The sequence below is a fragment of the Diadema setosum genome, chromosome 18 (genome assembly GCF_964275005.1).
Source record: "Diadema setosum chromosome 18, eeDiaSeto1, whole genome shotgun sequence".
Lineage (NCBI taxonomy): Eukaryota > Metazoa > Echinodermata > Echinoidea > Diadematoida > Diadematidae > Diadema > Diadema setosum.
In genome coordinates, this window is record NC_092702.1 from 30,230,726 (window position 1) to 30,258,412 (window position 27,687).

A 27,687-nucleotide genomic window follows, 5' to 3' on the forward strand; every position below is an offset into this window, starting at 1 on the left:
CATTTTTACAATGATACAGCATATTAAGTGTAACACTCTACACTGCCAATGACCCAGACAACAATACTATTATTTCAGATATGCTGTGAAGTAGGACAGGGCATACCTATGTCTGTTTGGCGCATTTTGCTAGATTCCCACCTCTAGTATGGCATGCTTGTGGCCTTTTGTTGCTGGGTTTACTCACAGTCCACATCGCGAGATGGTCTCACTGTCTGTTACCAAGTCATGCTTCCTGGCCTGGCTTGGCACGGTAGAATACACTTCGTGCACTGCAGAAGGCATTCAGGTTGCTCCAGCGGCATGTTTTCTGCCCAATGTGGCAGAGTACGAATCTGAACGCACCCACGTACATGATGACTGATGATATCGTGGTACAGAGACAAAGCACATAATGAATTCTTACGCCAAGGATTCGTACTGAATCACCCCTTGTGTATGCGCCTGTTTATTCTCCAGTCATGACACAAATCACAGAAAGAGAGAAAACAAGATGTGCAAGGCTTTAATACACACCTGACTTAGGGCAAGCAAACTGTGCTGTTGGGCAAGATAAGTCTAGTGGAATGTCTCTGTCAGGACTTCTTTTTTATCATTATTATAGTCTGTGCTCATCTCAAAAGTAGGAATAGATAGAGCATCAAGGCAAAGTGCATACAAGTGAGATGTATCAACATTGGTACATTATAGTGAACATTTGAATATTTTGAAGAGCCATGTTTTGCCTTGTTTAAAGGCATGGGTATTGTATTGGTTTAGGGGAGAATTCAGCTTTAACTTTTTGCAAGATACTTAGAAACCACTTTATGAAATGCTAAAAAGTACAATGCTAAGAGGTATTCATAGTTTATTTGAGGAAAATCGGTTTGGAAATGGCTGAGATATCAAAAAACAAAGTAAAACAAAGCAATCCTAGTAAAGAGTGGGTACCACCTTTTATAAGGATTGTTTTGTTTCCGATATCTCAGCCATTTCAAGACCAATTTTCATTGATTAAACTTTGAATTCCTCTAGAACTATAGATGCTCTTTCATATATCACAAGAGATATGTCATTATCTCAAAAAGCCATCGTCAAAAAAGTTGGGAGCCTTAAACTACATCCCAACTGAAACTGGGCTTGTTCATTTCCGCAACTTTGTGTTCATCCTCTTTATTAGTATGGTACATTGAAAATATATATTTTATATTGTGTTTTTTAAAGACACCCGCCTGCCTCAGAGTTCATTTGAAGTTTCTATAGATGATACAGCCCTGCATGTATGTGCCAGCCCTTACAATGAAAAATGTTTTGAAATTATAGTGTCTGCTATTACTTTCTTTTTACTCTGTTCAAGTTATATTCAATGATTTCTAATGTATTTCAGAATGTTTTTGTTGTAAGTATTATACATTAAATTTCATGCAATAGCTAACCTTTAGAGCAAATCAGATCAGACACTTTGATAACATGAAGTAATCCTGTAGGGAACAAGAATTTAGCATTGACTTGCCAGGAACGTCGAAGCTAGTTACAGCTGATGATTCGTTCACTGTGCGATGGTAATCCATTGTTACCATGTGATGTCCGACAAACATACGACTTATCATACCGGAGCTCTGCTTATCGTAAACACTCATCACATGCGGCTGCCTGATCCAGTACCCCTCAATGATGTCGATAATAGGAGAATCGCAGGAAACAAGCGCTTAGCACAGATGCCTTTGTTTTTTTCACCGCTTGCTCTTGCCGCTTTTAAAGCCACGCATATATTTATGGCACGATTGCTGCATAATACACGTACTGGATATGTATCTATCATGTGCAAGTTGGTTAGCCTCACTGTACATACAATGTATTAATTGAATCAATTTCCATCTGGGATGAGCCTCACACTGTGGTTTAGCTTCTGTCCACCACTGCAAGTCAGATTATGCATGGAACACAATGTCATGCCATGAATCTACGTGTATCATATTATAATCAACTTCTTTTTACCATCAAGGATTACTTGCCCGAGCCACATACAGCTGTATAGAAGACATAAGCTTTAGGGTGGTCTACACTGCTTTTATCTGTCTCTGGCCCTTTATAGTAATTTCCTGTGTAAGAAGACAAACTTGTTCAACATGCAATGCAGTATCTGTATGGAATGTGTTTCATGTGTTCGGTAATACAAAGTTTACGTACTAGAAAAAAATAGATTTTTAGGCCCCAGCATATTTGATGAGACACATTTAGTCAAGGTCATAGACTGCAATTTCATAATTCACGCAATGATATGCAAAGCATGGTATTGGCATTCAATCATACTACGGTATGCATCGCTAATGAATCTAAGTCACTCTTTGTGTACGTTGTGCATGTGGATGCTACAATCTGTGCTATAATGCGAGAAATGTGATACAACATCTAATGAAACTCCTACATGTAGGATTATTTCGAAGTATCATTTCAACTAAGACGAAACAAAGGCCTACCCATACAATTGTACATGCATGTTCTGACACACATGGTTTGATGAATCCACACATTATACACTATAGGCATTGAGCTCATCAAATAATTTTGTTCGACTTGTAGGGTATAACAAAATTTGTGTAGAACTTTGTTTTTTTCTGCAGAAGTTGTGATACAGTGTAGATCCTGCCCATTACCAGTATCAATTCCCCAGGTCCTTGCTTGTACCATTCAGTGGAACACATCATGACTTGGTATTGAAGTACAGTACAACTGTATACAGCCATAATTTGTATTTTGATGTATAATGATTTTTTGCAATTCACCGAGAAGGGCGTCTGTTTGCTGTAAACAAGGAATGTATGTTCTGTCATATTATGCCCTGTGTGTACACTCTCTGAGTTGCCATTGTATTCATGGCATTGGTGGTCATATACTCCAGTACAAGTATGTGTCCATAATTGAGAAACACACCAAGACGTGTTTCATAGTCATTCAGCTGTGCATTGTGAATGTTACATTCATATCAAGCCATGGGGAAGCTAGCAAGGTGGGACTTACATACTGCATGTACCTGCAAGTACACATTTACCTACCAATGGCAAAAAAGCTAAATGTACAACCTCAACTGCAGGTTAATAGTTCCATTGACTACTGATACCCAGCACTGACTGCCCTTTTATGTCTGGCATCAATAGCAGGTGCAGTAAAATCAACAATATGCTGACTCAGAGGGAACATCAAAAGTACAGTATATCACAGGTGCCATACATGTACTACAATGCTCTCTGATAGTATAAGACATGTGCAGACATTAGTGTCATTTCACACAGACGAAAAAGCGTTATATCCATCGCGATCCAAGTACCAAGGTTGTTTTTTTTTTCTTCTTCTTTTTTGAGCCTGTTCAGACTGACAGAAGTATCCTGCTATGTGCCGATCGTGACAATTTGTTGACCAAACTATACTATTATACACACCTGAAATCTACTACATTTGGTAAATGATAACATTTGCCCTTGTGTGAGTGTGCTGTTGTGATGTGTGTTTTGAATGATGTGATAAAGCAAACACTTTTGCATGCATTTCACTTTCATGAGTCTTGGCTCCGTGAGAAATTAACTAAAATTTCTAGTTTTGCAGTGCATAGTAAAAGGAAACCTCATTTGAGCAGTTAAAAAAAACTAGAAAAGCACTCTGAGAGCACAGACCTCCGCCAAGCATGCAGCTCATTTCCACCACTGATCTTGTTCTTCCATAGAGATGTACTTGTATCTGTAATTTCCTGTACTTATAGCATTGTGTGCTGAAAGTCGCGCGATTTCCCAGTACAAAAGCCTTTGTTACGTCATAAACCCTCAGCTGCACGGCGCGCCTCGCCCTAGCAGAAACTAGAGCACGCACTTTAGTGCGCGCATGCAAACCTCAATGCGCGCAGCTTCAACTCCCAAGTTCATTGACCTTACCTGCCAAAATGTCAAAAATCCTTCATAAATTCCCAAAACATTTTCGGATCACTACCAATATTTAATCATCTGTTACTTGTATCATTCTAAATCTTTCCTGCAAGTTTCATCCAAATCCGTTTACTACTTTTTGAGTTATTTTGCACACGGACAAACGAACACACAAACTAACGGTAACGAAAAGATAACCTCCTCCCTTGCTTGGCGGAGGTAAAAAAAGCACAGTTTGAGATTTTTTTTTCTTTTTAAGAGGCATGAAGTAGGGCCTTTTAGCAAAAAGAAACAACAACAAAACAAAACAAAGAACAGAATATTATACAGCTTCCACATGTAATGCATGATACACTACAGAGGAGCTACGTGTAATAATAGTTCAAGAAAACTTACAAAATACAATGTAGCTGCATTTTTGCACAGAGACTTGTCGCTCAAAGTCAAGCTTGCTCTTCTTCAGCAAACGGGAAACGTGGCTGTTTTGGTGTATAACATATGTTTTTTGCATGGACTGGATTCAAAGAGTGTCTCTCCTATTTCAGAAAGTGTTACAGTGTAGTAATTGGATATTCAGGTTTGAGCATCTTCTTTTGATCAACGTGATATCGGATAAGTAATATTCTGGTTTGTATCTCTTCCTGTCATGTTTGAATGGTTTACCTGGATGGTTTGGTTAATTTTTCATATATTTTCAAATTTTATAGGAGATATCCAACATTATGCATTTGTTTAAATATTATTCTTGAGGACTAGATTAGATAACAATGAATGCAGTAAATGGTAAATTTTGTTGAAAATAATATGTTGTGTGATATATGCGTGAGTGATGCATTTTGAAAGAGATGTCGGCAGGAATGGTTGCAATTGAATGGTGTCAAGCACGGGTGAGGAAAGAGGAGACGAAAGTTTGCCAAGTGTATCTTTGTATGTATCTCCCTATCACCTGTCCTCTCCTGTTCCTGCTTCGTTGACAGACCATCAAGTTGCGGTCAGTGTCCAAGGTGCGGGAGCCGTCACCGAACTACCAGGAGGAGAAGGAGTACTGCCTGGACAACTTCGACAAGTGGACGGAAAATGAGCAGCTGGAGTATGTCCAGGCGCTGATCCTGCGCATGTGCCACTACCAGCACGGCCAAATCAATGCATTCCTCAAGCCCATGCTCCAGCGTGATTTCATCACAGCACTGCCAAGTAAGAATCTCACCATCATACATTAGTTTACATTCACACGACATTCCTGAACTTAAAGTTTAGTTTGAAGATTTAAGCTTTGATGATGAGCATGTAGATGAACTCAAAAGTTAGCTGTTTTAAAGATTACTCAGTGATTGGAACCACAAGATTTTTCAGGATTGACGCTCTATCCAGGAGCCACTAAGGGTCCCCACTCATAGTTTAGCATCTGTAGGCACGATAATCAACAAATTTGAAAGTTAGCATGACCTCTCCTTAAACCCTATTCCCCCTCAGCTTCTGGGTCAACCTCCAGAGCATGTTTTACATTACTGTATCATCGCACTGTGACCAGGTTTATCGCTGGCTCTGCATGTATGTATTTTTTTCGGGTTATGTGGTCGTATCATCGAGTGGGACTCTCGCTCAAAAGTTCAATCTTTAAGATTAGGTGTCGTGTGGATGGGCTTCGTATGAAGTTTAGGGGGCCAGACTTTATCATCGATGATTACAATATAGCTACCATCGATATATTGGCTTCTGTTTGAACGTACAACTAATCTTTTGACGAGACCCCCCCCCCTTCCCCTCGCACACAAGCCTTAAAGGCAACGTTACACTGCGATAATAACATGCTGCATGATCATCCTGCAGAGAATTAACAAGATAATATGAGACAGTGTCACATTGCTCGAATTAATGTGGTACTTATCACATTAGCTATTTATTGCATTAGCTACTATCACAGTAATTGGCACCAGTGTGTATGCATGGTTGCCATGTTGATGCCATTCATTTGTGTACATGCGCTGGCTTGCCGTGTAGATGTGCACGTTAATTTATCACATTAATTCAGTGCGCAGTGTTTCACCGCCAGAGTGGATATTGGATGGAAAAGTCTTGCTGCCCCTGAAGATTTGGATCATGCTAGGGATCATTCTATTTTGTGCGATTTTTGGTGTCGCATTGCAGATTCACACAATGAAAGCCAAAGTGATAGAAATGGGTGTGTATGGAGTAGTGCAGTGTACAGCACTTTTTCTCTTTCTTTCCTTGTTTCTATTCATGACTATTATCAACCCATGTAGTCAGTAAAGGGGCTATGTATCAATCTAGTCCCATCTCTTGCAAGATTTTATACACAGCATCATTTTCTCTCTACCAATTAGGAGATAGGAAATGGCAGAACATACAAGCTTGTACAGGAGTAGATCCAAGTGCATATTGCATTGTATATATACCTCAAATTCTTTGCTTCAAAAAAGGGCCACTCGTGGTAATCCTGGATGCCAACTATATGAGCCCACATATAATCTTGTGCTACTATCACCAAGATTATCAGCAGCACAAGAGTAGTGCTGACTTCCTGTCAGAATGCTTTGATGTGTTTCACGACTTTTTCAAAAATACTTGTGTCAAATATGACATGATTGCCAACATGGGTACTGTGCACTCTGTTTGCTTGTGTGTTCATGTACAGTGCATGTGTGTGTGTCACTGACCTATGGTAGCCTCGAAAAATCCCCCCCCCCCCCTTACCATTAGCTGCTCCGAGCGCTTGAGAAAGGAGTATCTGTGGGAACACATCAGCGTAGAATGGGCACTCTTACAAAAAGACAGCACTGCAGACTCTCCAAGGCTATGCGAATTTGATATTCTGGGTCGTATTTGCCTTACGTGGATGTGGATTATTGAACCATGAATACGTTCAAGGGGTATGAGATGGCTATGAATAAAATCATCAAATATTGACTTTTACATAAAATGCTGCAATCCTATACAAACTTATTGCTCTAGTCTATCATGAGAAGAAAAAAAAATGTGAAGTGGAAAGAAAGTTTGGTATGATGAGGTGATGTGTTTTTTATTTGATTACAAGTTTAAGAAAGTGAAGGGAGAGAAGGTATCTGGAATTTCTTGTGGAAAGGAAACAACAAGAGAGTAAGAACAATGTTTGAAACTGTATGGAAAGAGGGGGAGGGTCAAATTCTGGGATGGGAGAAGTCAAGATCAGAGGGTTGTTGACATTATGTTCAGGCACTAGTTTCATTGTCCATGCAGGGCATGTAAGAAGTTAATATGGGTTCAAGAGGGTCCATCAAAGATCAAGAGAACAAAAGAGGTGAGGGATTGTCGTGGTGAATAGAGTTGTTGCCATTATAATATAGAGGATTTGGAGGAAAGGTCTGTTTGGAAAAAACAGCAACATCAATGAAAGGACGGAGGGGAATAATTGGCAGGGTTGAATGGTCAGTTGTCACGGGGGGGGGGGGGGGGGGGGGGGGGCAGAGCTACAAAGGGGAAAACAGCACAACACTGGGATAGACATTACCTGTATGCTAAATGTGTATGAAGTCCATGCAAGCGAAACCATAGATAGAAAGCTGGCTTTTCTGTACAGAGTCATTTAAGGCCATTTTGAATATGAGCAGACGCATTCATGTACTATAATGCATTGCTATGTTATGAAGAGGCTACCTACACCCTGTGGATACATGTGTGGTACATGCATAAGATAAATATTGTAGTGAGTGCGGAGTGCTATAGTTAAGATGAAGTATTCTGTTTGAATGATGTTTTTTTAATGCAATGATAATCACATTTAACTGTATATATTTATTTTACGAGAAGAAGAACTAGTTTACCCAACATTATGTCTCATGTCGTATTCGGATAATGAGTTTCGTGTCACTTTGATCAATTTTATGCTCATTGATGTGATCCCTCTTATTTCTTCCTATTTACACCACAAAGATGATATCTTTGTGTAAAGAGGTATATTGTACGCGTGTAGAGTCTGTGGCTTACACTTATGAAAGCGTTAATTTTGCGTGTTATTTCAATTATTGGATAATCTGTTTGTTATGATACACAATGTACAGGTGCCACGTGCCTCGCAGAACTGTATAATACTTGCTGCAGCCGACACTCCGATCCCTATTTCTCTCTTAACCTCCCTTGGTTCTTGCATGCATGTATATCCCACCCAATATTGTATAGGCGCTCTGTTGGTGTACACCTTCTTATTTCCTTCTTTTCTTTTATCCTCTCTGTTTCTTCCGCCCTATCTCTCCTTCCCACCCATGCCCCTCTTTCCTCCTTCTTCTATTTATCTCAACTCAACTACACCAATTCATTGTCTGGAACATGTTTTGCTGTTTTTCACCCTATTTGTTTGGGAGTGGAATTATATATACTTTGCACATTTTAGAATCCCCCGTAATTAATTCAGTGCAATATACAGTGTATTTCAATAGGCATTCATTGTGCATATCTCCCGAGAAGAATCTCATTGATCAGTATAGACTTTGATGATCAGGTGCACGAGAGTGATCACTGGGGTGTAACGAGAATAGGAAATCAGCAGGTCTGTTAATGTACTAATATGATTATTGTGTGAGCGTAGTGGTGCGTATGCAAAAACATGAGAGAAAGAGCGAGTGAAAGTGACAAAGAGCGAAAGGGCGTGTGATAGTGTGTGAGGCAGGTGTCGAAAGAGAGTGTGTGAATACCGAACCATGATCATCTGTGTTTTTGTTATGAGATTATGTTTACGGTTTGCCCAGTCTGTAGGTCTACATGTCCTGTCGTATGACCTCGTTTCTTGATGTCAGTATTTTACGTGTTTCATTTGTATGAATACCCTTTTTTTGTAATATCTATTGTCTCTTTTACGATGTAATTCTATGTGCAATTCAGTCGTATGACTGCGAGACATGAATACTTCAATAAAATACCATTTATCTATCTATCTATCATGTATATCCATTCTAATGCACAAACATTTGCACAACTGAACTTACTGAATTTTTGCCTAGCAGTTTCAATGAAAGTCCAAAATTTGAGAAGAACATTCTGTTTTCTTTGTCTTTTGTGTACACTCAGAAGCTGATCACATTATGACCAGTCGGCTGTTGGCTGTGTATACACAGATTGTTGTTTAGTACAATGTACCTGTACATACAATTTTACAAATAACCAGCATCTAGGTTTTCACATGTACGACAAAGTATATGAGGCCATCATCAAGTGTCGGCTGTTTTTACACAAAGGTTACTTTGACGGATTTGACTGGAGTTGCTTCAGCGACTGCCAGAGATATCTGGAATTTAGTAGCATTGGTTTTGAACAACTGATAATCGCAGCACTAAAATTATTTTTTAAAAGTAATACTGTATTTTCCTATGTTTTCTTTCCAAATGTCTGCCCTTGTGGTTTGACCAAGCCTCAATATTTTCATATTCCAAGTTCTAGTACACCTTTATATATCAAAAATAAGTTTGTGTGTTCACATTGGTCTCCCTGCCTTGGAGAAAACAGATGATTAGGGGTTTTGTCTCCCACTTTGTTTAAACACCTGTAAGATGAAAGGCTTGTTGAATACATCTGTACAGGGACAAATCAGAGGGGAGAATGATATCATTTGGCAGTCAACGTCACAATGCATGTATGTCATTATGTACAAAGATCAAAGGTGAAACTCACTTCCACTTTTAATACAGCTTCTTCAAGTGCAGGATGATTGCCCATAGTGACCTGTAAGGCAATCATGCATTGACTGTCTCGTCAGTGTCGTGGGAAGTGACAAGTGTGAACGCTCACCTCACGTAACTTTCTCCCCGTCTTGGGGACCAGTGTGAACACAGGGTCTGGGGCAACAACATGATTGATCCAATTAAAAGAGTGACCACGCCCGAGTGCCGCAAGAGATATGTGGAACTTCCTTGCAGAGAGTGAAGGGTAAAAAACATGACATCAAAATGACCTGACAGGATTAAGATTCCAGATTAGATGATTGGGCAGGGTTCATACAAAAAGGATGTCCAAATTTGATAAAAAAAATTGTGGATGAACAAATTGATGTTACCTTATTTTCTACTGCAGTCATAGTTTTCATGTAAATCCAGCTGATTTAAAAAAGAAAAATAGTTTTTTTTTTGACATCATACACCTAGATGTGTAATTTCTAATTATGCTAATGCAGTAGTTGCATATCATGATTGATCAATTGTGGTAACCATATATGCCCCACTTATATTGGGAGAAAGTCTGTTTCTTGAGCTACTTGTAGTCTTCACAACAACAACAGCAACAAAAATAATTTGCTCAAACAGACTTGAACTGGACGAGATAAATTGATCCTTAAAGAGATAAATAGTACCCTTGGTAAGTGGTTTTTAGAGGTGATTCAAAACTAGACATTTTGAGAAGAAACAGCCTGGAGTTGTCTGTATGCAATGTACATTTCATGAGGACTACTTCGTTTTTAGATATCACAGCCATTTCAAAACCGATATACATCAAATAAAATTCATCTTAGAATTGTGTATGCTCTTTGATATTTCATAAAGTGGTTTTTAATTATCTCACAGAAATGTTGTAAACCTGAATCCCCACCTCAGCCAAAACTAGACCATTCCTAACTGTGCACAACTAATGTACAACATACAGCTATACTGCATTCGGTAGCAGCAACAGTGTGATTCACTGCACAGTTCAGGGCAGTACAAAAGACATTTCACAAACTTGCCCGAGTGGGTATTTGAGCAAGGGCACTTTACTTTCAACATGCAATTAAGTTCTTATTCTTCTTACTTTCCCCTTCCAAAGAGTAAGTAAGTTGCCCCAAGCAAGCTGGTCTGTTGGTGTGTAGCACCCAATCCATCCATGACCATCTTTGCTGCAGCATAATGTGTACGTGTATGGAAGAGGTTGGAGCTACTCATGGGTATTATATTATGTGTCAGATTTAATAGTGATATGGTTGAAACTTGGAATCAATAAACCACATGAAATCTGTCTATATGATTTCATGATGCAAGCTGCTGATCTTGTCACCCAAAATTATTTTTAGCAAGTAACCTTGGGATAAGCCAGTAATATTGATAATTTATAATACAATACATACCGGTACACGCATTGGCATATTGCAACTGTATGAGTGCACATGTGGTGCCAAGTCTACCGAGCACATTTATAACAGGCCTATTTTATACTGTAGAGGGAAATTGTGTCAGCTGCTATCTTTTGGCCTCTGGCTCAGGGCACTGCTAATCTTCTTCTGTTAGCCATATTAACAAATATTAAAGGTTTCACAGAGAAATATTGATGGGCAATGTTTGATACACTCTCTATGTTTTGTCATTGGGTAGCTAGATAGTGACCACAATTATACCAGAGAGATGAATGACCAGCACCTTTTTCACCACAAATTGGTGATGCATTTGTCAAGGATGAACACCTACAGCCTAGGAGCAATGCAGTGAGATGTTAAAGACGAAGGAGCGCTAGAGGAAAGTCAGGATTTAAAGGAACAGGAGAAGGGAGGAAGAAGGCCACAGACGGGCAGCGGTAAATTTGATAAGGTGGGCAGAAGCCTGCATGGCTGCCAGGCCATTGGAAATGAGATGAAGACAGGGTTTAAACAAGCAGGGAGGCATATCGAGAGGGTGGAAAGTGGGGATAGCATGGGGGAAAGATTTACACGCAGGATAAGACACAAGTGGCTGGACTGTGTGGAAACAAAATGATCACGTCGGGAGGCACCGGCATGCACGCAAACTGTTCGCATCTCTGCTGCAATCCTTGTGTTTTTGCCGCAAAGGGCTGCACATATGCCAGCCAGCCACAAGGAAGCAAATGGTTTATTCATATATAATAGATAAATTGCAGAAAAAGTGCCTTGGAATGTCTTCATGTCACAAAGTAGTGTATTCATTTCTAGGTAAATGATGATTAGCCGGTAAGTTGACTAATGTGTGTGAGATTGATTGCGTGCAAATTGCACTTCACTGGGCATGGCAACATTTGTATGCATAGAAACAGTTCTTTCTCTTTTTTTTCCTTCTTTTTTTTTCTTTTTTTTTAGTTACGTCAGTAGCTTTATAAGTCATTATATTTACATCTAAGTTGTATATTTTTTCATTGGACGGTTTCATGTCTTATTGTTGATTTCATAAAATCCCAAGATAATGCCCATTACTGTGAAGGTACATTTAGTAGATTGGTTTAAAAAGCAATCAAAAATCTTCTTTTTTTTTTCAGGTAAAGATAGATAAAAGACCAACAATGTCAGTAGATACATTGTAGCTATTATGAATATCATGAAATGGTGCAGCAATTGTGTGATGAGTCACCATTTCTGTAATAACATATTGTAACGTGAGACCCCCTCACATCATCACCATTTCCAGTAGTATGCTGCCACCACATGTTTTAATGAGTCATGACCTCTATGCCTGAGTTGCCTAGGTAACAACTGACATCATATAATGTGTATGAGTAGAAGGCTAATGTGCCTCGTATTCACTGGCTCCCGAGCCATACCATGTGCATGCACCCTGTAAAGTTAGTGCATAAGATGCACCCCTACTTTCGGACCTAAAAAAAAAAAAAAAAAAAAACATGCAAATTTCCACACAGATATTGTGTGTGTCATACATATTATTTCAGCTCAAAATTTCCCTCCAATGCAGCATGTATTTGCTCTATTTTTCGTTTCCTTTTAAACTTTTTTTTCACGATATTCATGGGACATCGACAAAAAAATGGAAGACGCAAAATGCAAGACTTGTATACGGTACTCACTTGCTATTGTTTCGCCCAGAGGGATTAACACACCATTCAATCGGCTATCATACACATGTATTTAGCATCTAGACGTGTCTCTCATATTGGGCGCGTGCGAGAATCAAAATGATCATAATGAAGAATAAGAAAAACGTTAACAATAGTGTAGCAGAGATATCATACACTGAGACGTAGATGACATCGATTCAAAACAAATAAAAACATTAAGTGTCGCCATGGCGACTGCATGGAAAATGTGCCGCATTATTCTGTTGATAGGTCTGACGGTGTATACCTTCACAATGTGAGACGACAATTTCACATGATAGGTCAGAAATGGAAGTGACATTTTAGAAAGTTTGGTGGCACAACACAAAATGTGTTGAGGGGATAAATATATACATTCCTTGAACCTGAGTTTCTACGGTGCATACCGGTAAACACTCGTATTGTTTCTTCAGAGGGATTACTGCTAACACGCCATTCAGTCATGCTATTACTGTTTATATTCCACATACTAATAATCTTGCTATATGATTGGTCAAGAGCTGATCACGTGATAAAGCGTAGTTTTGCCCATCACATCACCTGAGAAGAAAAGTTCGTTACACTCTATAATGACAGTCATTTTGTTTCGCTGATCTCCTAGTCCACACAGTCCTAACGCGTGATAAAACTTACAATTTTGAATACGCACGAAATAAAAGTGTGTTGCACTGTGGTCTATCATTTGACCTGGGTCAAGTGATAGACCACAGTGCAATGCACTTTTATTTTGTGCCACACATAGGGCGCGGAGCAAATTTGTTGTTTTGTCATCTACGCGCATACGTCTAAAGTAAACTACGTAGCCTCAGCCCTGAGGATACCCTAGGACAGCTAAAATGGTTTCAGATGTGGAATAAAATGGGAATATCTAGGACCCTAGATGTGGAATATAAAGCAAATAATCATCTTCTAGTTTCAGGCAATGAGACAAACTGTCACTTCCTCGGCGATCTGAATGTGTACGCTATCTTTCCTCAGCTGCGCTTCGGAAAGATAGCTACATCCAGATCGCCTCGGAAGTGATAGTTTGTCCCATCACCTTCACCAACGTTGATTATTTGCTTAATATCTACCGTAGATGTGTCTCTTGGACTAGGCGCGTGCCGGAAGCGAAATGTTCATAATGAAGAATAAGAAAAAAAAAACATACCTGTCGTACAGAAGAAGGATCTTATGCTGAGATGTACGGTGCGTACGGTTATACTTGTACTCACTGTTGTTTCGCCCGGAGGGATTACCAGTAATACGTAAGTCTCTTGTACGGTGCTAGGCTTTTGCAAAGGCAGCTCGCCATAATTTCAGCACACGCACACAGAGAGCAATGGACTCGCACACGCAGTGCACGACCAGCGAGCTCACTCCGGTCCAATGGCTGTTTGCGTGAGAGTCCATTGCGAGCTGCCTTTGCAAAAGGCTAGTACTGTGCATGAAGCAAAGCAAACGCCATATGCATGCATGCTTGACACATTGTTTTACAGTCTGTTGTCTATGGCCAGATTGATATTGTACTAGTACATCGATAAGTTTTATGATACCAGTAATGATACCTGTACATTGCATATAGAGCTAGGTTGGCTGTGGCTAGACTGATATACATCGTTAGGTTTTTACTACATCGCATATTTACAGACTTTGTCTGTGGCCAGATCGATACATCGGTAGGCCTATGTAAGTTTTAATGATACATCCCGTATTTACAGCTGTTGTGTGTGTCCAGATTGATACATCTCGTTATCTGTAAGTTTTAATGATTGCTCACCCTACGGACACCGATAGGCGTAAATGGCCCCAAGTTGACCTTATAAAATTGGGTGTACATTGTACGTGACAGATTTTTTTCCACGATTCGACTGTACCTGTGTATAAGACGCACCCCCGATTTTCCATACTTTCCTACGAAAAAAAAGTGCGTCTTATACACGGAACTTTACGGCAGAGTGGACTGAATAAATTTGGCTACCCTACCACGCACTTGATATGGCTACCAAGCCATTTCGCGTGAACTTGATGTCGGTGCTTATATGTAGCCGTTGTATTTCTGGCTAGATTACCAAGTGTCAAGTATTGGTAAGTGTACCTCTGTCTTAATTACCATATTTGTAGATATCCTCACCTTATGATTGTTAATGGCTTCATCACTCACTTCTTGCACGAACTCACGTCACACTATCCAAATCAGGGTGGTTAGCCTGCATGCTCCCTTTCATGCACTCACGTACAGCTATCATTCCACAATGTTAGTCACACTCTATCTTGGTCAGCATTCCACATTTCAAACACCTAATCCTCAAAGGTCTCACGAGTTGCGTAGTAATATTTTTTAGTTATGAAACCCACATAATTTATTTCAGTTATGGACCTTATCCAATGCTGCACACTTGTGCCAGTCGGACAGTCCCAGACCGGTTAAAGTCATTGTCGGGCCCGTAACTTTTCAGGAATTGCAAATTTTACTGGTCCGACATGACCAGTAAAAAAGAGCATTGTCAAGGTCAGATGAAAGAAAAAGGGCAGCCCCGATCAGGGAGAAATAGAATGCAATTGCGCTTTTCAGCAAGATGCAAGTTTTGTTTATGTGTAAAGCTGGTACAGTTAGTTGAGTATAAAAGTAATCCACGAAAGCATTATTGGCGCTCGTGCTCGCTTCATCATTCACACTTTATGGGCATCGGCACTGCTCACGCACTGCACTGCCATGCAAAGTATGTACAATGTTACCGCTGAAATGATGCACGTAATCCCCCGACCCTCGTTCGTTTGTTCATTTGCTTGCGATCGATGGTCATGTATGGCCATAGAGTATAGAAGCGCACACATTTTACAGTCTATGGTCATGACTTTTTCTTTGAGATACACATTATGTGCGATATTTGCTAAATCCAGTCACAACGTGAAAAAAAGAAATACTCATTCAAAAACTTTTTATCTAATGAAACTATTCACACAAAATGGATGAATAATTATGTTTTTGAAATGCATGTGCAGGCTCATCATTATAACCTTTGCATTTTTGTTACGTCTTCCGTCCTCCAGTTGTTCTTCCTTTTTGTTTTATTTGTTAATTTTTTTCTGGTTAATAAACATTGACGTGTACGTTACGTAGTAAACAGATTAAAGCCAAAATAATTTATGAAAGCATCGCAGTCCCACCGGGTGACAATAGCATAAAACAAGTTGAATAAACATGTTAATCTACTTGTTGCCGATGTTTAGAAAAAGTAAAAACGTATTCAGCAGTGTTTAACAGATCTGATTATGTTCATTTTCATTTACACAGCATTTCACAAATTTATATTTTCATTCTGTCAGAATGGTGTCATTATGAGGTAGAGATAGGTGCAAATTGGATCATGAAGTCGGTACCTTTCAAGAACGCATGCATGCACAATTAATGCGAAGAGATTATTGGGAGGAAAAAAAATAAAGAGGGCATTTTTAACCCCTTCTAGCGTGTGCATCATAGAAGATTACAGCTGAAAATAATTAATGAAATCATCGCAATTCCACTCATATTTGAGGTAGAGACAGGCGCGAAAAGGATTACAAATTCGGCCCTGTCGTGTACCTTTCAAGAATGCATGTACAAATAATGCGAAAAGATAATTGGGAGAAATATACAGAACGCATTTTTAACCCCTTTCTGGCGCATGCATCATAAGAGATGACAGCCAAAAATAATTCATGAAATCATCACAATCCACCTGATATTTGAGGTAGAGATGGGCACAAGAAGGATCATAAATTCGGCCCTGTCGTGTACCTTTCAAGAACGCTTGTACAAAATGCAAAAAGTTTATCGGGAGAAAAATTAAGAACACATTTTCAACCTCTTCTGGTGCAAGCATCATAAAAGATTAGGTGCTACAGCTGAAATAATTCATGAAATCATCGCAATCCCGCCAATATTTGAGTTAGAGAAAGGTGCAAGAAGGATCACCAAATTCGGCCCTGTCGTGTAACTTTCAAGAACGCATGTATAAAATGCGAAGAGATTATGGGGAGAAAAATAAAGAAAGAATTTTCTACCTCTTCTGATGCGTGCATTATAGAAGATTAGGCCTTACAGCTGAAATAACTCACAAAATCATTGCAATCCTGTTGATATTTAAGGTACACTTTGTAGGCACAAAAAGGATCACAAATTTGGCCCTGTTGTGTATCTTTTAAGAACGCATGTACAAAATGTGACCACTTCTGGCGCGTGCATCATAGAATATTACAGTCTAAATGATTCATGAAATCATCGGGATCCCGCTGAGAACCAAGAGCGTGAAATACGCATGCAGCAAGTTAAATGACACATTCTTCTCTTCATGTGCCAGTGTTTAGAAAAAGTAACAAATGCATTTGATACCATCTGGTTTTGTTAATTATCATTTCACACGATAATTCACAAACAAAATATCATTCTTTTAGAATGGTTCTATAGCGAGGAAGAGATATGTGCAGAAAGCATCACAAATTCGTCCCAGCCGCGTGCTTTTCAGGAACGTATGCGAAGAGATTTTTGGAAGAAAATTAAAGACCACATGTCAACCCTTATTTTTTTTTTCCTTCTTTTTAGCTCACCTGAGCAAAAGGCTCAAGTGAGCTATTGCGATCGCCCTTCGTCCGGCGTCCGTCGTGCGTCGTCCGTCGTCCGTAAACTTTTTTCATTTTTATCTTCTTCTTGAAAACCCCAAGACCGATTTTCATCAAACTTAGCAGGTAGCATCCCTAGGGGGTTAGGAACTCAATTTCTTAAAATGGGCACCATGCCCCACCCAGGGGGCCCCCAGGGGGGCCCAAACCCCCCAAAATTAAGGAATCTGCAAAAATCTTCTTCTCTAGAACCAGAAGTGATAGAGCTAAGTTAATACTATGAGTTAGTACATTGATGACTGTAGTTTCAAGTTTGTTCATGGCAGAATCAGGGGTGCCCCCCTTGGGACCCAGGGGAGGGGGGTGGGGAGGGGTCCTAATGGGGCCTAAATTATACATTTTCATCTTCTTCTTGAGAACCCCATGACCAATTTTCACCAAACTTGGCAGGTAGCATCCCTAGGGGGTTAGGATCTCAATTTGTTAAAATGGGCACCATGCCCCACCCAGGGGCCCCGGGGGGGGGGGGGGGGGGGCAAACCCCCCAAAATGAAGGAATCTTTAAAAATCTTCTCTAGAATCAGAAGTTATAGAGCTAAGATAATACTATGAGTGAGTACATTAATGACTGTAGTTTCAAGTTTGTTCATAGCAAATCCAGGGGTGCCCCTCTTGGGGGCAGGGGGGGGGGGTTGGGAAGGTCCAAATGGGGGCCTGAATTGTACATTTTCATCTTCTTCCTGAAAACCTCATGATGGATTTTCGTCAAACTTGGCAGGTAGCATCCCTAGGGGGTCAGGATCTCAATTTATCAAAATGGGCACCATGCCCCACCCAGAGGGCCCCAGGGGGCCCCCAATCCCCCCAAATTAAGGAATCTTTAAAAATTTCGGCCCTTATTGTACATTTTCATCTTCTACTTGAGAAGCCTGGTCAAATTTTAGTAGAGCTGTGAATAATTTAGATTAGTGACTGCGTGAAAGGTGAACTTGCGATACTCAGGTGAGCGCTAGACCCGCGGGTCTCTTGTTTTTTATCAATTCACCAATGACTTCTTTGTACTCTTTTTCAATTAATGATCCATGTACTTATTGTGTAATAAACGATGCAAGGGAACAAAATATTAATCTGTAAATCAGTAAAATGCACATTTTTGTTTTGAAGGAGGTTAACAGTAAGCGACAAAAAAATATGAAAAAAAGATTACAAATCTTTTAACACTTTTTTGTTGTTGTTGACCGGTTCTATTCGTACTAGTAAAAAATTGAAAAGCTGGGTATTTACTGGTCCGACAGAGACAAGTCAGATCATTTTAAAAAATGGGTTAATGTGCAGCCGTGCCTAATCTTTCCATCGTCGTTGCTAGCCATTGCTCTATCATTCGTACATCCCCCTGCCCCAGACGCGTAGTACCTAACTTACCCCAGTATGAAAAAAAGATGTTACCTAACACTAAAGACCAGCCAAGTCTTTTTCTTTCAAAATAAATACAAACAATAATCATGAAATTAACTGCTCAATTCACCTCTCTTCGAGATTTTCCCAGGAAATAATACTGTATACACCATTTCGCGAGTCTAAATTTTTGCGAATCGGGAATTCCTGACAATTTCGCGAGTGGTTAAATTTGTGATCATGGAGACCTGTACTGTACAGAGAAATGTACACGCGTATGTCACATCCACATTGGGATCAGAGTCAATATTTTCTAATGTCTTTAATTTCGCGAATAACACCTGACTCGCGAAATTCGCGAAAATAAAAACCTTATTTGACATATACAGTAGCCCGCTACAATTTCTGCCAGCACCACTCACTCTGTCGGTGGCCTTGTTACGAAATGTTAACATTTCATCGACAAAATGTTCATGGTCATTTCATCAACAAAATGACTGATTTCATAACGAAATAGGCCATGCGACACTTGGCGCCCCATACAAAACTATGGTCTTTGTCCATGGTTTAAACCATGGTTTCAAATGTACCACCTTCATGAATTCGGGCCATTTAGTATTCTCAGATAATGGGTACTTGCAACAAGCCCAGTTCACATTCAAATTGCAGGGGCTCTCTCATGTGATTTGTCTTGGGCCAAAAACTCCAGGAATACAGTGCTTTGATGAACTTGTCAAAATCTATTCATGGCAATATCTTTAGAGTCCAGGATGTACATTGTAAATAGGATTCAAAGAGCAAAATCATGTGGTGGAGATTAAAAGGTGTCTCCAAAATGTCAGCACTATGACAATGATGTGAGGTTTTGTCAGTTTGATAACCTTCCTTTTAGCTACCCTACCTTTCTCTGCTGTCTCAGATGATATAGGCATATGACTGACTTGTTATGCATCCGCCAAAACCTGAGGCTTAATGAGCATGGGTATGGGGCAAGTGTTTCCTTGGAATTGTGTGCCAAGAAGGGATCCATTATGGGTGAAATTTACATAAATTTTCAACACGTTACCATCAGGTCCACAATCCAGGGCATGTGCCAGGGAGTTTTAAAGACTCCCTTATTTTTTTTTTCCCTTCCTGGGCTTTTGGGATACGAGTAGTCAGTTCTGTACAATCAAAGCAAGTACAGAGCAAAAGTTGCATTAGTGTGTATTAAACTGTCAACTTTTAAAGACTAAAACATATGGTTTGGTTGTTGTTGGGTTTTTTTTCCTCTCTCTCTCACTTTTATGGGTTAAGTATCGCATTGCCTTTTTTTTTTTTTTTTTACATTGTAGGTCACCTCTCTCTCTTTCTCTCTTTTCTCTCTCTCTCTCTCTCTTCCCTCTCTCTCTCTCTCTCTGAACAGTAGGCCTATTGACAAAAATTTCTTTTTCAAGTTGATTTTGCTGTACATATTTATAATCATATGTAATAGGAATCCTCCAGTGTTGATACCGTGTGTATGTAGCGAATGTCCTTACACAATACAGAACAGGAAGCTTTGTTACATATGTTATTTCTCTGTGCAGCATTACAGAAGAAAAGAGGGATAGTAAACTGGCTTTGATGCACAAAATGAATCTTGACTGCATCCATGGTTACACAGCCCCACCCATGCAATTCTGTGTTTGCATTTATGTTTAGCCCAGGGCAAGGATGGGTATTGCAAAGATATTCCTTATTGAGGAACCCATTTAACATGAAGTCAATTGATGATGCTGGAGCTTCTTTAAAACATACTGCATCGTATGCAGATACTGCAGCGCCTTTAGTCATAATGAAAACCAGGTTCTTCGACACAGCGTTTATAAAATGGCATGCTTCTGATTTTGCTCTGAGTTGTGACACTGCCTCTTCTTTAATACTGATCTAGGAACATTTCAAACACAATGTATGAATTCAAAGTTTCACAGTTCTCTTTGGTATTTTTAGGAACAAACAAAATGCTTGTATATGCACAGACATGCAAACAGAGAATCTTTTCTCAATTATTTGCTGAGTGTTTACCAAATGACTTCTACGTCTTCATTGCAGACTTTTTATGCCTCCGCCAACGAAGTGGCCAGAGGCATTATGTTTTCGGGTCGTCCGTCCGTACGCCCGTCCGTACGTCCGTCCCGTTTTGTTTTTGTCGATATCTCAAGAACCGTGTGGTGGTTTTACATCAAACTTGGTATGAGGGTATATCCTGGGAGGATAATACTTTGTTTGGATTTTAGGGTCACGGGGTCAAAGGTCAAGTGAAAATGTTAAAATTTAACTTTTTTCTCCATATCTCACAAATATTTCAAGATATAATCTTCATGGAACTTAATATATATGCATGTACTTACTGACAGTGATCATTTAGGGTATTTATAGGTCATGGGTCAAAGGTCGAGGTCAACTCATCAAATTGTCATTATTTCTCTCTCATCTATGCAATGCCTGTAGAATTTTTCCTTGAAACTTAGTGTATGCATGTATTACCCAATACAGATTCTCTTGGAAGTTTCTTGTCAAAAGGTCTAAGGCCAAAAGGTCAAAGGTCAAGAGAAAGTGCTAAATTTCACTTCTTCTTTAAATTTATAAAAGGGTCAAAAGTTGGGTATAAATCCCTAAATACCTGCACTCTTATTAGACAGTATAGCCATTCATCCAAATAAACCTAGTTCAAGGAAAGTAAACATTCAATGTATTTGTTACAAACCTGTCATTTTTAATATTTTGCCAGTTATGTGAAACTGTCATCACACATTGTCAAGACATTGTGCTATAGGCCTATTCAGAGAACCATGCATTATGGCGGAGGCATACCAGTCGCCATAGCGACATTTCTAGTTTCCTTATACAGCTGTATGACTCACTGACTATTGAAAGGCATGTTATTGTGTATTCCATATGAAGGACCATAGCTTTACATCACAGTTAAAATATCTGTGACATTTGTTTATGTACATCAATAACATGAATTAGTATGACAGAAACAAAATATCTGAGCTCTAACTCATACAATGTACATATGCAGTGAAGCTGGAAAAAAAGAATATTTGCCTAGAAAAAGAATTTGATTATTACATCAGAAAGAACAAGATCATAGCAAGCAGATTTATTGTCGAAAAAATGAATCCCATTGTGTTCATTACATCTTATGAAGGTCATTGTTGTTGACTGCTCATTTTGTTATAATGAGATGCTGATTAGAGGAAAGATAGGGGTGTGCTGAAGTTTGGAAGCACTGTCCCAAGTAGCGGTGAGGTTTCCAAAATGAAATTGCTAACATTATGTTCTTGCCTAGGATTTTGGTGCACTCACAACCAAATGCAGTGTAAGCAGTGAGCTGCTGTCGACCAAATTGTGTAAAGTGCACTGTAGGGAAAAATTCAACAAGAAAGATGCAGTCATACCACATACACTGTATTGATAATGGCACATTTATGCCCTAAAGAATTTGGCTTTTTTTTTTAAGAACCAGCTCGCTTTCACTTTTGTTGGCAACTAAAATTCTGTGTCTCATGCTAGTATGATTGGGCACTTGCCCGTTAAAAGTCGTGGGTCCTTGCCGTAATGCATTTAGAAGGAGATATATTTTGTGAAAATGAAACTACCGAGGAATATATATAGATGGCATGATAGGTGCAGTATGTGACATGTACCTTTAAAGGACAAGTCCACCTTCATATACATAAGGATTGAGAAAATGCAGCAATATTAGTTGAACACATCAGTAAAAGTTTGAGAAAAATTGGACAATCCGTTCAAAAGTTACAAATATTTTAAGTATCTGCGCAGTCACTGCTGGAAGAGAAGACTACTACAGTGTATGATGTCACATGCATACAACTATATTTATAAGGAAAATAAAAAGAGAATTTCACAAAACTTTACTTTTCGAATAAAGTGCACATTTCTTCTACTTGCTACTGACGTATGTTAAGGGTAATATTATTCCCCAGCCTTCTGAAAGAGAGAAGTCGAGTGCTCTTTTGTTATGCGAGAAAAATGGAAATATGTTGAATTTTCTTTATTCTTTCTTTATATCGTTATACTCATGTGACATCACAAGCTATAGTAGTCTTTTCATCCAGCTGTGACTGAGCAGAAACTTCAAAAATTCATAACTTTTTAACGGATTGTCCGATTTTGCTCAAACTCTCACTGATGTGTTCTACTAATATTGCTGCATTCACTCAACCCACATGTCTAAGAAGGTGAACTTGTCCTTTAAATCTCAAGGGAAGTCAATGTTAATCAGTTTATCTTTATTCACAAGAGACATGTTTTGCCCAGTGTTGCTCTTCACTCCGCTCAGCACCTTGGTAAGAAGAATTGCACATTTATGCATTGATAAGAGATTCAAAGTGACGGCACGACGCAGGCTTTTACTGTTAATTCCATCCCAAGTAACAATGAACGTTATCCACAAGTAATGTATTCATGAGTGATGTGCAAAAGCACATCCTCTAAATCATGCTGCAACATACAAGAAGCCTGAATGTGACAGGCAGCACACCATTTAGTTCTCATGCATCAACTCAACATGTTGTGCAGTAGTGTCAAAATGGAGTAGAAAATAGGGTCTGTTACTAGTGTTAGTGCAGTGCGAACAAGTAAATCTGCCAAATCATCCTCCCTCTCATTTTCCTGTTCACACTGCTTCATTATCCATGTTGTTCTCATGTTCACTCTTTTGAATCTCTCCATGTAATCAGGGAGGTGGCCTGATGCAATACACACAATGTATCATCGATGTGATATGCACTGGAAACATATGAGAACAGGGCCCTAGCGCACCTATGGTCAACTAAATCTTGATTCGATACAATCTCATCTTTCAGAGAAACAGCCAATCAGCTTGCTGCATTCTTCATTGGTTACCTGGAACGTTAGGCAGCGGTCTTTGCCTGCTGAATAATGCAAGTTGTATGGCGCCTGATATGATTTAGCTTGGGCATATTTCCCATGGCATTAAACTCATCTAAATTATTCAATAGCTCTTGCCCAATTATTCATAACATCGTATGGACATGTTATATGAACACGCAAACAAAAACAGAAACATACACATACACACATACATACACACACACACACACACACACACACACACACACACACACACATATACACATAAGATATGAGGAGAATATGATGATTGCCCATTGAGACACAGCTGCTCAGTAGGGCCGCTTAGAACTCCTCGTCTTATCTCACATCCATGTATACCTGAATAATTTAGTACGGCCTCCAAGGACAAGGTACCGACAAGCTAGAGTTTTGGTGTCATTCACTGCACCAGATAAAAATGAACTGGAAAACAGTAAGGAACATGAAACATGTAGACACACGAGACTGAAGGGAATAATGCACATGCAGGAGAAATGTAATATTCCGTAAAAGTTGACGGCAAAGTGCCCTGCTTTCTCAGAGTTGAATACTGCAGTGTGGTCAACCTATTCCTTGTCTAAGGTCATGTGTGCGAGCAACAGAAGTTGTCTGTCTCCCCTTCTCTCTCCCCATTATCCTTTTTTTCCAATCCTGTTTCAGGAAACTAGAAAAAAAAAGCAACAACAGACATCTCTACCTCACTTGCATAGCATGAATCAAAAAGAGTCGTCCATTATGCAGCAGCCATATTTTGCATCCCAGGGTACGGCGTGTGGAGGATGTCAGTTCTTGTTGTTGTTGTTGCTGTTTTCCTGCATGAGAGAGGAAGAACACTGTATACATGTGCCCTATGTGTGCAGTTGCAGGCTGTTGGCCAAAGCGAGGCACCGTCTTCCGTGAGCACGCAGAGTTTGGCCCATGGGGCATCATGTGGAAATTTGGTGAGTAAGGATGGTTTAATGGGACTGCGTGTGATGCTGATACCATGACCCTCTCTCTGCATAGGCCTACTCGACTCGCAAAGGCTCCACCTCGTGGTGCGAGCTGCGCATCACCCTGAGACGGACAGGCACCCGCCCTGTGGTATCATACTTCAGGATGGACCTCGGGACCAGTGCTGGCTACACTGTCTGTTCACCACAGCAGCAACAAGTTCAATCACACATCCTCCAACCTGTCCTTGTGTTGGATGTTGCCCAAGATGCCATCATGTGTTAGATTCTCTTATGGCTCAGTTTGTTCCACATACCATCCATTTCCCATTTCACGTAGGACAAGCAAATTTGAAGAAAAACTAATTTCGGGAAAAAAAAATCATATAGCAATCACTTAGAGGTGTTCAGAGTCCCAAGTTCCTGTGTATGGGTGGCTTTACCTTTGCATTCTCATTCAATTATTATTATGTTCTATGGCTGTGATGTATTTAGCACTCTGAATGTAGGTGATTTTAGTCTTTTGTTTTTGTCTGTTGGGAAATTTGAAGTGTACACTGTCCCAGTATATCAATGAAACATACAGCTCTTGAAAGCTTAGGTCATGTACAACAGCCCTCATGTACAACAGCTGAAATTTGGTCTCCACAATTTGATTTGGTCTCCACATTTGGTCTCCACAATTGATATGCAATTTTTTTTTAAAGTACATAGCAAGCACTAGGTGACTTTGCATTCAAAAATCATTGTAACAGTACATGTATTGTAAGCATGTAAGTGTAAAAACTTGTCTTTCATTTCATTTTCATTGATTTGCTGTTCGATCACAGTGAATTGGACAATTTTTTTTTTTTTTTTTTTAGTGTGTGCTTAAAATGTCTGTGTAAAAATGAAGGCAATTGTTGCGATAGGCATGATAATATTCCATGTGAAGAATATTAATTGGTTTAGAAAATCAGACACTGCTGTGTTCAGCAGTCTAATGTCAACAACTCTTGTCATTTTTTACTTTGTATTACTTTGTATTGGTTATTATTCAAAGCTTTAGTTCATGATAGTATTAAGTTCGCATCTCGAAATGCAAGTGTAGAAGGAGATGCTAAATGCATTTACTTTACAGGTTTGCAGGTCTAAAGCTATGCTTACCAGTTATCTTCTGTATGGTATTTCATATACTGATTCTGATACACCTATATCAGGCCTCGAAATAGGATTTTGGAGGGGCAAGGCCATTTAGAAAAGGGCACTTTTTCCAAGAGGCCAGGGCACTTAGGTCAGTCAGAGGGGCACCAAGGCCACATTGGAAAGGGCATGTTGGGTGTTTATACGTGATGTATGCCTCACAGAGCTGTATGCTGTCGACCGTGCTGTTACACTCCAGCAGTGCACGCAAGCATAAGATCTCTCCGCAGCAGACGACGTTAGGCAGTAGGCCATACGCAATACGGTGTAGGTTCTGTAATACAGTACGTTCTCAATGCATACGCCGCGCTCGCTTTGGAGCACTTCCGGCGCCATTTTGCTTTGAGCATGCAGGCATGAATGCAGAGCGAGAGAGATGGCAATGCTCACAGCCGTCCGACAGGCCTGGCATTTTTTAGCATGGCTTGCGACCACTTGCTCCGGCCCGCCGCTGCCTAGCTAGTAACTCTATGGCCGCTGCGCTGCGGAGGCAGTCGGGACGGTAAAAGCCGGTCGGGCGTACATGTACATAGACTTTTACACGTCGTCTCGTATCTCGGAAAGATACTTCGAGTTTGAATCAGATATATTGGGACGCGAGTGAACTGAAGGTATGATATTTGAGATCAGGAAAGTTGTTCAAGCTTATTAAAGTGTAGACTTTGAGAAAGGGCATATTATACGTCATAAATAATAACTTTCATTCTAAAAGGGCACCACGGCCACAAGAAAAAGGGCACATTTTTTTTGGCCGTAACTTTGATCAAGGAAAGAAAGGCATTGCGGCCAACAAGAGGGGCACCGACGGCCATGGCCGTCGGTGGCCGTCGGTTAATTCGAGGCCTGCTATATAGAACAGTATAAGGCTATCAGTTCTAGATTGTGCAAGCTACTATGATGAATTATTGAATGTTGCATTCATTGAGGTACCATTTTGTACCAGGTAGAAACAGAAAAATCATTCTAAAGCAAATCAAGAGTAGATATTCATGGGATTATTTTGATTTCTCTCCACTTATCGAGAGGCTAGTTTTGGCTTTATATAGAAACCCATAGTGGACAAAATTTTCTGGGGGGTTCAGGGGATTGGATATTACCAACTGGCACTGTTAGTGCCAATATGTGCGGATTGGTGAACTGCAATTCAGTCACTTTTTCATCGCTAGATCTCTGTACTCACTTGATATAAGATCGGCTTTTTGGCACTTATCCCACGGATATGTCAGAGATGAGAAAGAACAAATATGTCAGTACTTTTATGGAAATTAATGTACTTAAAGATAACTTCCACTATAAAGGAGCTGAAAGTCCAGCATTATGATTTCCTTGGATGCATATTATATTACTGCTCCAGGAACCAGATTGGGAGGGCATAGTACCTACATGTACTTCAGTCATGTCGTTATTCCTAGAATGTTCTCAAATTCTGTAGCCGCTTAATTGTGTTTGATTGCCGTGGAAATTGATTTATGAATAGAGAAGCTATGTTTGGCTGCTGTGTTGACCAGCAGTTCCTGGCTGATAAAAGAAGTCCTTCAGAGATAATTGAACCATTAATTTTAAGATCTGCCTCATGAAGGTGGGAGCAGTTTTTAATTGGTTAGTCAAGAACCTCACCAAAATTGAAATTCTTCACAAATCATGTAAGTGCACTTATCGTACGTTGCTTGTTACCTCTGCCAATGGAGGAGGTTATGTTTTCATCGCCGTTGGTTTGTTTGTTTGTCTGTGTGCAAAATAACTCAAAAAGCTGTGAATGGATTTGGATAAAACTTACAAGAAAGGTTGAGAATGACACAAGGAACAGATGATTAGATTATGGTAGTGATGCGAGAATTTTTATAAATTTTCAATATTTTGGCAGGTAGGGTCAATGAACTTGGGAGTTCAAGCTGAACATTTTTTGAGGTTTGCATATATTGAGAGTAGCATGCGCCATCTAACTTGAATTTTCTTTGTGGAAGCCAGTTCCTACAGTCAATGAACTCACAGCATTTTTGCAT

At 39.7% G+C, this 27,687-nt stretch overlaps 1 protein-coding gene across 1 annotated transcript in view; it reads left to right on the forward strand.

The window, feature by feature from the left end:
* LOC140242098 (beta-TrCP-like) overlaps positions 1–27,687 on the forward strand; it is a 72,209-nt gene that overhangs the window by 14,630 nt on the left and 29,892 nt on the right. The window contains exon 2 of the mRNA XM_072321858.1: positions 4,874–5,090. Within this exon, the coding sequence (XP_072177959.1) occupies positions 4,874–5,090 (217 nt within the window). The remainder of the gene's footprint in view (positions 1–4,873; positions 5,091–27,687) is intronic.